Source organism: Lontra canadensis, unplaced genomic scaffold (genome assembly GCF_010015895.1).
Source record: "Lontra canadensis isolate GAN:19392208 unplaced genomic scaffold, GSC_riverotter_1.0 scaffold7, whole genome shotgun sequence".
In the NCBI taxonomy this organism is placed as follows: Eukaryota; Metazoa; Chordata; class Mammalia; order Carnivora; family Mustelidae; genus Lontra; species Lontra canadensis.
In genome coordinates this window covers 10,528,195-10,540,985 of record NW_022631001.1, presented here as the reverse complement: position 1 = coordinate 10,540,985, position 12,791 = coordinate 10,528,195, and the positions used below count along the sequence as shown (strand labels likewise).

The 12,791-nt window shown below is 41.5% G+C and overlaps 1 protein-coding gene across 1 annotated transcript; it reads left to right on the top strand.

Moving 5' to 3' along the window:
* The first annotated feature begins 1,788 nt into the window (after positions 1–1,788).
* TRIM77 (tripartite motif containing 77) lies at positions 1,789–8,012 on the top strand. The gene is made up of 6 exons (XM_032853545.1): positions 1,789–1,899; positions 4,324–4,807; positions 5,258–5,280; positions 5,760–5,770; positions 6,017–6,099; positions 7,829–8,012. Exons 1-6 carry the CDS (start codon positions 1,882–1,884, stop codon positions 7,909–7,911), a joined length of 702 nt encoding a protein of 233 aa, XP_032709436.1. The 5' UTR covers positions 1,789–1,881; the 3' UTR covers positions 7,912–8,012.
* Positions 8,013–12,791: the final 4,779 nt, after the last annotated feature.

The window sequence follows — 12,791 nt, the reverse complement described above, 5'->3', positions numbered from 1 at the left end:
AGAAATATTTTTATAGACTCTCCTAGGAGTCTTTCTTTTTAATCCACTGGTCAGAATTGGAGCACATGCCTTGTGCTAACCAATCAGAAAGAGGAAAATAAAGGAAAAGTATGATGATTTTTGGACCAAATATGGCCCCCTGCTTATGGCTAAGGATGAGCTAGAACCTCTGATGTATTTATCTCTGTAAAGGAGACAACATGGTTGACAAATCCCGAATCTCTAATGGGAACTGAGAAGCAGGTCTACATGGTATGGCTGGAAAACAAGCATGCCGGCTTCGGTCTGGGGGACTCCCCTTCTGCCTTACCAACTTATCTCCAGCACTACCTATGCTGCTCTTGTGCATGTGTATATTAGTGAGAGAAGGCTTAACTCAATTCAGTTTCCTTTTCCTTTTATTTCCTCAGAAACATGAATTCTACTTTTGTGCAGCATATCCCCAGGGAGCTTATCTGCTACATCTGCAAGGATTATTTCACAGACCCTTTCACCCTTAGTGGTGGGCACAACTTTTGTACTCCTTGTCTCTGCCTCCTGTAAGAGGACGCTCAGCATCCTACTCACTGCTCTGTGTGCAGGACAGTATCTCCACGAATAGACTTCAAAGGCATTATTTTCGCTGTGAGACAAGTTCGTGCTTCCAAAGAATCCATTGCTTGCCCGTTACCGAACTCTGCCAAGCAAGTCTATAGGATACACCTAGTATTAAAGTACCTCTTCTGTTCAACTGAAAAGAGCCCGCTGTGTTTGCACTGCTCCAATTCCCAAAGGCATGCCGCTCACAGACACTCATCAATGTCACAACCTGCTGAGCAGTGCAGGGTAAGTACCGTCACTGTGAAATGTGGAAGACTCTATGCCTTATCAGGCAATGAGCAACAATTGTTGATTTTTGTCTTTCTTCTCTTAGTCCTCAAGCAAATAGAATTGCAAGATACCATGTGCCATGCACTGTTCTGAAAAATTAGGGATACAACACTGAAGAAACTAGACAAATATCTTTGCTCCCCTGAAGTTTAAATTCTGTTGGGTTGAGGGAGAATGATGATGAGTTGAGGAGGGTGTTGACATTTCAGGGTAACTAACAGGGTATGTAATCTCTAGAGACAGTGACAGTCATTGGCTACTTCAGCAATGATGACAACAAATGTCTTCTAGTGATAGCAGATTTAAAAATAATGTATTGTAATCATACCATAGAAAAAGTGATGGCCATCATTTCAAAATTAAATATGAATGAAGATTCACTTCTGAACATTGTCCATATTACATATAATGTAAGTAGTACATTCCTCAGATTATGGATTGCATTTTCTAAATTCAGGAACTCTATTTTTGGTCAGTCTCCCAGATTTGACTATTAGTGTTTCCAGGGAAAATCATTGACATATCTGCTTTCTTTACTTTTTTATTTTTCTCATGTCAATCCCCTTATCAATTTTTGAGGTATCTGAAAAGTGCTATTTCTGTTTTTCTAGTGCTTAAATTTGCAGTTCTTTTACAGGAGAAACTTCTGATGCAAATGAAGTCTATTTGGAAAAGCAGACAGAAAAATCAGAAAAATCTAAACAAAGAGTACAACTTATTTAGAGCATGGAAGGTAAGAGTAGGCCCTGTTTCCCTTGGAACCAGCTTGGGAGAGATACCATGGTAACTGACAGTGGAAGAACTTAAATTAAATCATAATGTTCCTTGAGCAGGTAATCAGAAAAAGAGCTACATATGTTTCTCTAGAGGAAACATGGCCTTCAGTACAGGGTTTCACAGTGAGCCCATTGTGTAACTAAAAGACTTTTCCTGGTTATTCTGGTTAAAGCAATATCTACCAGCAATACATCATCAGGGACAAGAAAATGCACTATCTCAAGACAGAATGCAATGATCACGGGGATGGAGGTAAATACAGAGTTCTATAGGAACTTAGCAAATTTTGAATGTTAAGAAAAGCTTCTCAAACAAGTGAAAACCAATGTGGAGTTTGTATGTTAGTAGAATTTTTCATTTCCTGGATATTGATGGCAGAGAGATCTGAGGGACAAGAAAAGTAAAGATGAGACAAACCAGACAACCCATGAAATTGTTTGAGATCTGCTTGCTGCTCCAACTGATTAGTACATGGGGCACAAGGCAGACAGTGATGAGTGATGTAGCTAGAAACGTCATTATGCCCAGATCAAGAATACAAATGCCTAGCTAAGGATTTTGGATTGTGTCATTGATGATTCATGAAGAAGAACTGAGAACCTGAATCTGAAGAAGACAAGTAGACCTTTCTTTTCAAAGAACTCAAGCAATATTGAAGGAGACATATGAGAGACCAGTATCAGAGAATAAAAATTCATTGAACAGTTATCTGTGCATGGTACTATGAGAATGCCAAAGAGGAATAAGAACATCATGTTGATCATTTAGGATGGATTTCTTTTATATTTTTTTAAGATTTATTTATTTTAGAGAGCATGTGAGCAGGGATAAGAAGTGGTAAGGAAGGTCAGAGGGAGAGAGAATCTCAAGCAGACTTCACGCTGAACACAGAGCCTGAGACAGGGCTTGATCTCTTAATTCTGAGATCATGACCTGAGCAGAAATTAAGAGTCCCACGCTCCCACCCAGGCACCCCTAGGATGGATTTCTAATGAGTCATTCATTCATATGAGGGCTTTTGATGTGTTGCTCACTGTTCTAGGCCAACAAAGAGATACAGGAATGGGCAAAAAGAGAAACAAATCACTGAGCTCAGGAGTTTATAATCAGTAAAAGAACTTGATCCAGAAATTTAAAAAGTAAAAGTTGTGATATATGACATTTATGAAGTGCTTGGGTAAAATGAAAGCAGAAAATGAGTATAAGGAGTGTGGGCTTGGGGAATGTATGCTGGCCAAGGTTATACCTGGGCAGAGATCAGAAGGAGCTGGTCAGGGGTGGGAGAGCTGGGGGACGAGCGCCTCTCTGAGAACACAGCTCTCTGCAGTAGGAGACAGAAGGATTAGTAAAAGAAATAGGCAGGAAATAATTCAAACATGGAAAGAAGGTGAAGTAATATAAGAATGAATCATATTATTTGGATTTAGCAAAAACAGGCTCTTGGCAAGTTGGAATGTGTAGTTCAGGAAAGAGTAGGGAACAGAAGCGAGGAGTCATTGCTTGGATGAATAACCGGAAATTACACCCATGGACACACTGAGTTTGATTCCATTTGGTCAATAAGTTGGCTTTTATGGCAATAAAAGTGTTAGCACAGAAGCTAGTTAAAGCCATTTTAACAAGGATGTTTAATGTTGATACTTCCAAAATAATCTGGTAAATCTGTGTGTGTTTAAAGATGATGTGAAGAGAAGGGGAGAAAGTGAACTGGAGACAGACCCACAGAACACGGGGTTCAGAGACACAGAGATGTAGGAGACAAAAGAGAGGCCAGAATGTGTGTGTAGGATTGTAAGCTGATGTCTCTAAGGAGGTGAGACAGGGTGGACCAGTCAAGAGGAGGTGGGTGTGGTCCTGAGGCAGGCAGGGACAAGCTCTGGTGAAGCACAGAGTTTTGGAAATGAAGGTAATTTAGAAAGATCATGTGCAATGTCCTCTATTTGCCTGAGGAAGTCAATTGTTGCTTTTTTGCTGAGAGCAGATAGTTTATGAATATGAGTGTTCAGGAAAATGAATTATGATTTAAATATTATGAATTATGTAAAACAATAAAAATTGATCTTAAATTTCTATTTTTACATGAAAACATGGATGTTTGAGGGTAAGTCGTTGTCAACACTGGTGCAGGCAAATAAATAAATGTAAAAGAAAGAAAGGAAGGAGGGAAAAAGGTAAGAAAGAAACCAAATGTGTGGTTTCTTAGAAGAAGAAAGACATAAAGTTGTATGTAGTACTTCTATGATGTGAATATATGCTTCAGATCATGATGTGTAGGTTCAAATTCTAGCCCTTAAGGTGATGGTAGTAGGAGTGGGGGCTTTGAGTGGTGATAAGATCACGAGGCCAGAGTCCTCAGGAATGGGACAAATGTCCTTCTGAAAGAGATGCTAGAAATGTCCCTTGCCCCATCTGCCATTTGAGGACACTATGAAAAGATAGCTATGTAGGAAGTGGGCGCTCATCAGACACCAAATCTGCCAGCACCAATCCTAGACTTCCTGGCATATAGAATGGTGAGAAATTAATTTCTGTATTTATAGCTACCCAATCTATGGTGCTTTTGTTAAAGCAGACTGAACAGACTAAGAACACTGTACATAGCCCACAGACTATAGATAATGAAAGAAGAAAAAAAACATCCAGCTATATGGCCTAATTAAACCAATGTCATTTCAGGGTTTTGTAAATCTACGGATGATGATGATCAGGGCTGAATATCCTAAGATAAACCACTATCTCCATGAGGAAAAGCAAAAACATTTAGAGAGCCTGGCAGTGGAAGGCAAGATAGTTTTTAATCAACTCCAGAGAAATGTAGCTAGAATGCGTCACATGGGGAAACCCCTGAGAAAAACGTATGAGGAACTAAAGGAAATTTGCTGCAAAACAGATGTGGACCTGAACCAAGTAAAGGCTAAGGAAAGATGTCAGGGTGTTGAACACCAGACTGCTCAGAAATCCTTTATGTTCACTGAGGTCGATACCCTTGGACCTCCATTATTTTCCTGTTTCCAAGGTCCAATTCTGCCCTCTTTCACTTTGGGATGTCGGGCTTTGCTCCTCCAGTATAACCTGGAAGCTCAGGGTCACATTCACCTTATACAAGAAGGAAAACTATGTAGAAAATTCTGTGGAACAGATCCAGAAAAAAAAAAAAAAAGTCCTTCTTAACTCTTCTACTGAACTTTCAGTTTCTGACAGCAACAGAGCAGCTCGTGAATAGATCATTCGACTCTGTATCTGGACTTGTCAATATGTGGGAATGTGGAATGTATCCATTCTTTCTGTTTTGAAATTGTAGATTTGGAGCCCACATACCTTTGTAAGAACTTTGGGGAAAGCTCTGTGAATCTTGCCATAGATTAAGACAAACACAACCAACTGTTTATTCTAAGAACATCTGTTTTAAATTTTATCATGATCATGATGGTATCAATGTACGCAAATATAGGAAGAGTTTCATCTTTGTAAGGAGGAGGAAAAGAGCAAATGATTTCACCCAAGAAAGAAAAGTGGAGATACAGAATTTTCCAGTCCAGTCTCATAGCCTCAGACTAGACTAAGCATATCTTGAGCTCAAAGCTAAGGCTTCCTCTCTTTCTCTTCACAGGATTTTGGAGACCTCATGAAAAGGTAAGTTTGCCCCTCTGTTCAAGTTGGTTTATGGTGACAGTGGTCAGGCTATTTCTGCTGAGATGGATACACACCTTTTTGTGGCAAGTTTCTTTCTGTCTGCATTTAGAAACAAAGGCAGTCTTCTCTAAACACTTCTAGGTTTTATACTGGCCACCCTTAGGTAAAAGTGAGGGTTGAGAGGGATGCGGGTTCAGCTGTAAGACTTAATGCAAAAGTTTCCAAAAGATAATTATTTTTCCTGTCTCTAATTTTCAAAATCCCAATTATTTGAGAATTATTCCAGGTCTTCTATGGGAAAGACAAATAAGCTCAGAGAGGCAGCAGGTAGAAGGATGGTGAGAAGAGGGGACAGCGAAAGTCCCCAAGAAAGAGCCTCCTACAGAGCTTAGACTCCATATGTACCAGGCAGCAAGTCAAAATTTTGGCACCTACTGGATTTTGGCAACTAAAAGTGAATGGCTATATGACTCCCCTAGGGAAGCCGAAGGTGAGAGAGAGAGATACAGTTGTGAGTGAAGTGACATATCTCACTGAGATTGAAGTGGGAAGCGCAGGGTGGCTAATTATAAAATACAAGAACAGCTGCAGTACCCCTCGATTTGTGGAGTTGAAGACACACCTTCTGCACCTAATGGAGAGAATTCTGATGGAGCATCTTCAAGGGATTGCTTACGATCCCACTGGACGTGTTAGTAAGCAGCTTTTTTTTCTTTGCAGGAGTCCGTTAATGCAGCCTGCACATACCCCAGCCTGTGAACCTGCAGCTGAGCTCACGGACCATCATAGGATTGTCCAAAAGGCTTAACAACTTCCGAGGTGGTGAGACCTCACTGTTTCCTCCAGGAGGAGATACACCTGGAGGACCTCCCCTCATTGCTCTATTGGTCTTTTCAGAGAACAGGGAGGCAGGTCAATATGAATACCCTTATAACTAATTATATTTTATTGTTAATTAACAAGTAAAAGCTATCTGAAGTCAGTCAAAGACAATTGAATATAACCATTTTCTTATGACAATTTGCAGTGAGTTTAAAACCATGAAAGCATGTTGCATTAAAACTACATATTAATTCAGCTATTTCAATTTGCAGATGTTAACTATGGTTGTATGTAGATGTTCAGATTCTTAGAAGCACCCTTAGTGGTTATTTAAATGTTTATTTAAGAATTTAATTTAAGGAATGTATTTGAAAAATCTCAAGACTTAACAAAGGGTAAACGTATATTTATAAACAATAGGTACAACTAGAAAACAAATGGAACATATGATTTGTTGTGTGGAGGGACAGATGGTGAGGCTGGCGGACAGGAGAAGCGGGCCTGGGATGGGATAAGTTGGATTCGGATTCCATGATGTATGAGTTAGAAATTCAGAGAGAAAAACCACTTCTAAAAAAAAAAAAAAAAGGCAAATATGGACTTTCAGTTTATTTTACCTTTGCTTGTTTGCAAGTTGTGTCCCCAGGTTTGAGAAAGGTGATCACTATTTAAGACTAATAAAAATAATACCATATTTTTAAAGTGATCTGTAATACATTTATTACTGTTATTATATTTATTTTGTGCTAGTTGGTGAATGAGAAGACTTACGCAAGTGAAGGGCCATATTGGTATTTACTTAGCATCGATGTGCAGGCTCCTTAAACGTTCAGTGAACTAGTGAAAATAAAGTGAACCTGACATCCTACATGTTTCTGTATTCTCAAAGTTGTCTTTCCTCTAGTTCTATGAAGAGACCTTTACTTGCTCTGTAAATAGGCAAGGAGACCCTTGCTGATGTCTCTGGATTTCCAGTAACACACACTGTTTAGTCATTTGTGGTAAAATAGTGTTCTGGAGCAGTTAGTATGGACTCTGTCATGAAAGCCAACTGTTCCATGTTCCAGAACTTTATGAGGAATTACTAAATGGTAAGTACCTTGAACTGGCCATAGTGGGGTGGGAGTGTTCTCAGGAAACAAAGCAAACCAGTTTTTGTTTGGTTTTAGAGATGTGCTTGTTCGGCATTCACCAGAAGACAACTGCACTTGTCCCCAGAACTTTTAAACTCTGTTCTTTGACTTCACTGTTTTCTTCATACGGAAGTGTGTCTTACATTGGACCATAACATAAGCAGTTACCGTGTGCCTCTCTTTGAAACCTGAGACATCTGCAATGCAGTCCTGACTATGAACACATGCCCCCCCGGTTTCGCAAGTCCACGGTACACACTCTTGTGGGGAGCTCAGACCTTCACCTCCAGCAAACATTACTGGGAGGTAGATGTGGGAAACTCTCGTAACTGGATTACAGAACTTTGCAAGGATTCCTGGATAAATCGCAGTGATATGCTGCTCAACTCTGAGGGTATCTTTCTACTTCTGTGCATCCAAGTGGACGACCTCTGTCACCTCTTCTTTGCCTCCCCACCATTGTGCCACTACATCCAAAGACCCCAGGGCTGAATAGGGGTGTTTCTAGGTTATGAATGTAGTACAGTAAGCTTTGTTTACAAAAGCTCCCTTATTTGTCATTTCCTCTCGTGTTCCTTTTCTTGCCCTTTCAGACCTTTCATTTGCTGTGGACCCAAATGATCAGGAACAGCTCATAAACCTGCCCAAGGTCTCAGGAATTTTAATAGCTGGGTAGTGTCCTATCCTGGTGACTTCTTGAATGGGGAAAATCACTTATACCTCATGGACTTGAACTTCATCTTACCTTCAGGAGATTTATCTGTATTATTTTTTAAAGTGGTGACAATGTGAAGGATATACATTCGTCTTTTCTGTTTTACTTAAATAAAAGTAATCTCTCTTATTATATTGTGTGGGATATGTGCACTTTTCATTTGCTATCTGAGCTTCCTAGACGTGGAGGAATGCATGGGTGTGGAAGCTAGCTAAATGGATGAACACAAAGCACAGAGAATTCTCCTTCCAGACAGTTCTTGTCAAAACCCAGTGTCACTTTGGAATTCTCTTCTTCCTCCATTCATCTGGCTAAGTTCCTCCTCCATGAGTTCTCCCTTTACTGGAGTAGCTTCTGTTCCATTATAACAAGACCTCAAGAACAGCTTATCTCTTCCCTTTGTAAAACTCAACAACAGAATTCAGGTCTTTTCCAGTTTGCCAATCACAAGATGGATAGCCAATCTCAGTGCTCTTCATACCACATTCCAAGAATGAATCACCAGCCTGGCGGCATGAGAGATAACAACAAAATATTTGAATAAATAAATAAAAGAATGTGTAAAAAAATATTAAAAGCAAACACTACAGAACCAACAGAAAGTTATGATAATGAAGACACAGTAAGACAGGAAGTGCTGAGAAACATTATTGAATAAAGAAATGAATTATGTTACTGTTCAGATTCATGGGTCAGAAATTCCTTTTAACTGAAAAGAAAAATATCGATTGTATATAATCTGACTCAGTACTCAGTAATGAGCACAGTATTTCAAGAATACAGACAAATTTTACCAGAATGATAGTTACAGACAATAATGCCTTGATGCTTGGATACTGAACTATTTTTAAGGATATTATATAAATAGTCAAAACACACATACACACACAGATTTGGGGGAATGTGTAAACCTCAGTTCTCAACCACACAAAATATCAAATAGCCCACATTCAAATTTCATTTCAAAAAATGCTCCAGACTTAGATCTTAGAAGTTCACAAAGTAATCAGACATTAAAGTAATTCTCTCCAGGAATCCCTGCTCTCCTTCTCTTCTCAGAGAATCTTCAGTAGTGAATATTCTGGCAACTAAATTCACTTCTGTGAAAATGTAGCAGCATAGAAGCTACACCTAGATTTTCAGAGTGTTGGCTAGGGAGTCTTTAAAGCAATTTGACAATCCTGATCCCCTCATCTCTTGGAAGGTTCCAAGAGTTGCTACATACTTAACATTTTTGTGTTGACTTCTGGCACTGGCCAAAATGGAATAAATCCTCGAGTCCAACTCACCCACGGATGACAACTAGAGACGTCTGAAGAGACCACCGAAAGTAAGAACTCTGTATGTGAGGACTCCGAGAAGTTAAAAATAGAATGTGAAATGAGGAGACAGGTTAACTCTTGAATAATTACCCATAACGGGACTGAGTTTTGTGGGATTCTTGTTCCTCTTCTCTTTCCTGGCACTGACCGGATGGAAGGAAGACCCAGTTCTCCAAACTGCACAGCAGGCGCATACACAAAAGCCCCAACACAAACACCTACTTTCTAGCCAAGGGACCAGGAAGAGAAGCCTCTGCAAACATATAATGTGGGAGAAAATCCTTTCCTTTTTCCTTTTCCCTTATTTATTTGAGAAAAAAAGGTTTGAGTGTTAAGATAATTAGATACCTTAATGAATTATTATTAATTGATTTTCTAGGTAAATAGTGTCTCAAAAATAATGGCAATATTTACAACTTTTACATCTTTAATTCCTTTCTCTTTCCAAATATGTTGGTTTGGAATATCCCGAACAATGTTAAGTCATAGTGAAATGCTTGTCTTGCTTCTGTCCTTGAAGCTAGTAGGATTTTTAATGATTATAATTATGCTGATCAATATGCATTTGAAATAAATGATTACCCATTCAAAAAATACCTATTTTTCTTACTCTTTTTAACCCATAATGTCTATTTTTTATTTTAAAAAGTCACTTCTTGGGACACCTGGGTGGCTCAGTCAGTTAAGTGTCTGCCTTTGGCTCAGGTTATGATCCCCCAAGATCCTGGGAGCAAGCCCTGCCTCAGTCTCCCTGCTCAGGGGTGAGTCTGCTTCTCCCTCTGCCCCTCCCCCCACTGGTACTCACTCTTGCTCTCTCTCTGTCTCTCAAATAAATAAAATCTTTTTAAAAATATCACTTCTCTCATGTATCAGTGTAATTTTTTCTTTAGCTATATTAATACAGGGAATTAGATTGTTGAGTTACCTAATATTAAACCCACATCATATTCCAGAAATAAACCCATTTACTACTGCTGTATTGAAAAGATGTAGAGTTTAGGCAAATTTTCCAGCATTTTATATGCTGGAAATATAACAAATAGACAAAGCTTCTGATTATTAACTTCACTAACTCTTTTTTATGATCTAGAATTGAATTCACTCTTGTCCCAGATAGTAAGAACTGAGTAGGGGCAGCAGGGTGAGGGAAACAGGACTCTTATTATTACAGTAAAGCTGAAGGACTTCCCTGGGCTCTTTCCTAGAAAGTTGAAAGAAAATGTAATTAGGGAGAAGAACAAGGGAGGAAAATCTCTCTCAGAACTGTTCTAGACACATAGACTGGAATATAATACCACTTAGGCTCTTGCATTCTGCAGAAACTAGACAAAAATTGACTGGGAAATATCAAGGAGTCCCCCATGTGCTCTGACGCACATGGTGCCAGAAACACCAAAAGAAGGGCAGGTATCCCTTCATGTCAGGGATGCTTGAACTGATTCTCAAGGAAGTAGCAAATCAGAGGAAGGAAAGGAGATAGTAGAATTAATTCCTACATTTACCATACTTTTCCTTTCATTGGGCATTCCTTTTCTTCAAGTACCATAAACTCCCATTGTCCTCTCACTTCCCTTCTCTGCTTTCTCTGTTTTGGAGATCTGCATGTTCTCATTGTAGCCTATATGCCTTTCCAGCATGAATGTAGTATGCCCGGTTCTTGTATCTGTCATTCTTACACTAAGGTCATATATGTCTACAAGACTCCTGTCACAAAGTAGTGATCTCATGGACATCTCCACTACAGTTTTCCTCTGGAACACCATTCTTGAAATGTCAAAACCAGAATTCATCCCAAATCCCAAACCTGCTCCTTCTACAAGCAATGATCCCACCAATCACCCACCTACCCCAAACCTTCCCATTCTACATTCACTGGTGTTCCCCTGCCTCATCTCCACCAGCACAGAGAAAGGGATCCACCCTCTCACCACCCGATTGTAAATGAGAGCTCCAGAAGGCCTGACAAGCTCTCGTGGAATTTTCCTAAATTATCTCGACTGGTTCAATTTTCTCCAGGCTTCACCAGCTGTCACACACAGAATTATCTATGAAGGATTCAGTGATGGGACTGGGAACCATGGGTCAGCCCCAGCATCTCATCAGTGATGTGAAGTACAAGCTTTGGGACTTGGGCAATGACTCAGGTAAGGTAACCACGAGAGAAGTGTGGAGGGAAGGATCGAAGGGCTAACTGAGTTGATCTTGACCACTCATTAGTGTTGGGGGAAAAAAGGATGTGAGGGGATGTCTGGGTAGATCTTACTTACTCTGTGTGGGGAGGAGGATGTTGTGCAGAGGGTAGAGCCCTCCCCATTCCTCCAGTGCTAATATGGTGAGGAACTTGTGTCCTTGGGACAGCCCCAGTGTGTGAGTGGAGAAATCCTGACATCCAAGATCTTCAGGGACATGGTGGGGCTCAAACTTCTTCAGAGCGGAGGCTGTTTCCCTTGTTCATCCAGAGCTCTAGGATTAAAGGCAAGTCCCTCCGCGCACTCCCCTTTGTCTATGAAAAATGCAGTGCGTGAGTGAAAATGAGTGATCTGAAAGGGATTGGGTAATTTTCCAGAAAGTCCTCTGAACTACCACCAGGACCTACAGAGAAAGCTGGGCTCTGCCCTGGAAGGAAGGTCCCCACCGCCCCCAAGGCTAAGGCTTCTCAGTTCATCCCCTAAGCGCCTAGAGCAGTGGAGGGCGCTGCCACGCCTGTCGCCAGGGTGAGAGAAAAGCCTAGAAGGACAGGCCCCCACTCTCAGATTCGCGGAGATTCAAGCTCTGCCAGAAATCCAACCCGCAAGGGTGCACACACCACCTCTCAGCTCCGCAACCACGTCCACCACCGCACAGGGACGACCCCCGATGGTCCTGCAGCCAAGGCCCCTTTGTACACCGACTGTCCCGCGCTCGCTGGGCCTAATGACTAGTACTGCTCGGGCCGTGAACCTGCAGAGACGGACGCGAGGGTGTATTGGCCGGACGGTTTGCGGGGAAAATTAAAAAACAAACAAACAAAACAAACAAAAAACGGAAAGGGGAAGCGAAGGCCTCGCGGGGGTGTGGGGGGAGGTGAGTCTGCAAGCCAACAGTGGGGAGAAAATACTGGCTCCCTCTAGAAGGAGCCCTAGAGCGAGCCGAGCGCGGCGGGACGGGCGCGAAGAGGTCGCCAGCGCCTTCAGCCTGGGTGACCCTCGGGGCTCCGCGCGCAGCGGGAGACGGGGATCCGCACAGCAGGCCGCCCACGTGGGAGCCTTTCTCTGGATGCTGAAGTCGGCGGTGACGTGGAAAAGGTGAAGGTGCTGATGGTGATTGCATTCGGAGTCTGAAAGCGAACCTGGGATGTAGCTCAAGACCTCAGCCGAACCCCGGAGATCGCGGGAGGAGTGCAGCGCGGTGTTGCCCCCGAAACGGAAACAAAACCCACTCAAATCGCCGACTGGGCGACCCCCCAACACACACCACCCCCAAAGAGTCTTTACTCGGGATTTCTAAGACTTTACAGAAGGGGTGGCCCAAAGCGAACCC

Coding starts and splice junctions, on each gene's coding strand:
- TRIM77 (XM_032853545.1), top strand. Junction 4,808..5,257: donor TCCAGAAAAAAAAAAAAAAA/GTCCTTCTTAAC, acceptor TTCTCTTCACAG/GATTTTGGAGACCTCATGAA. Junction 6,100..7,828: donor AAGGCTTAACAACTTCCGAG/GTGGTGAGACCT, acceptor TTGCCCTTTCAG/ACCTTTCATTTGCTGTGGAC.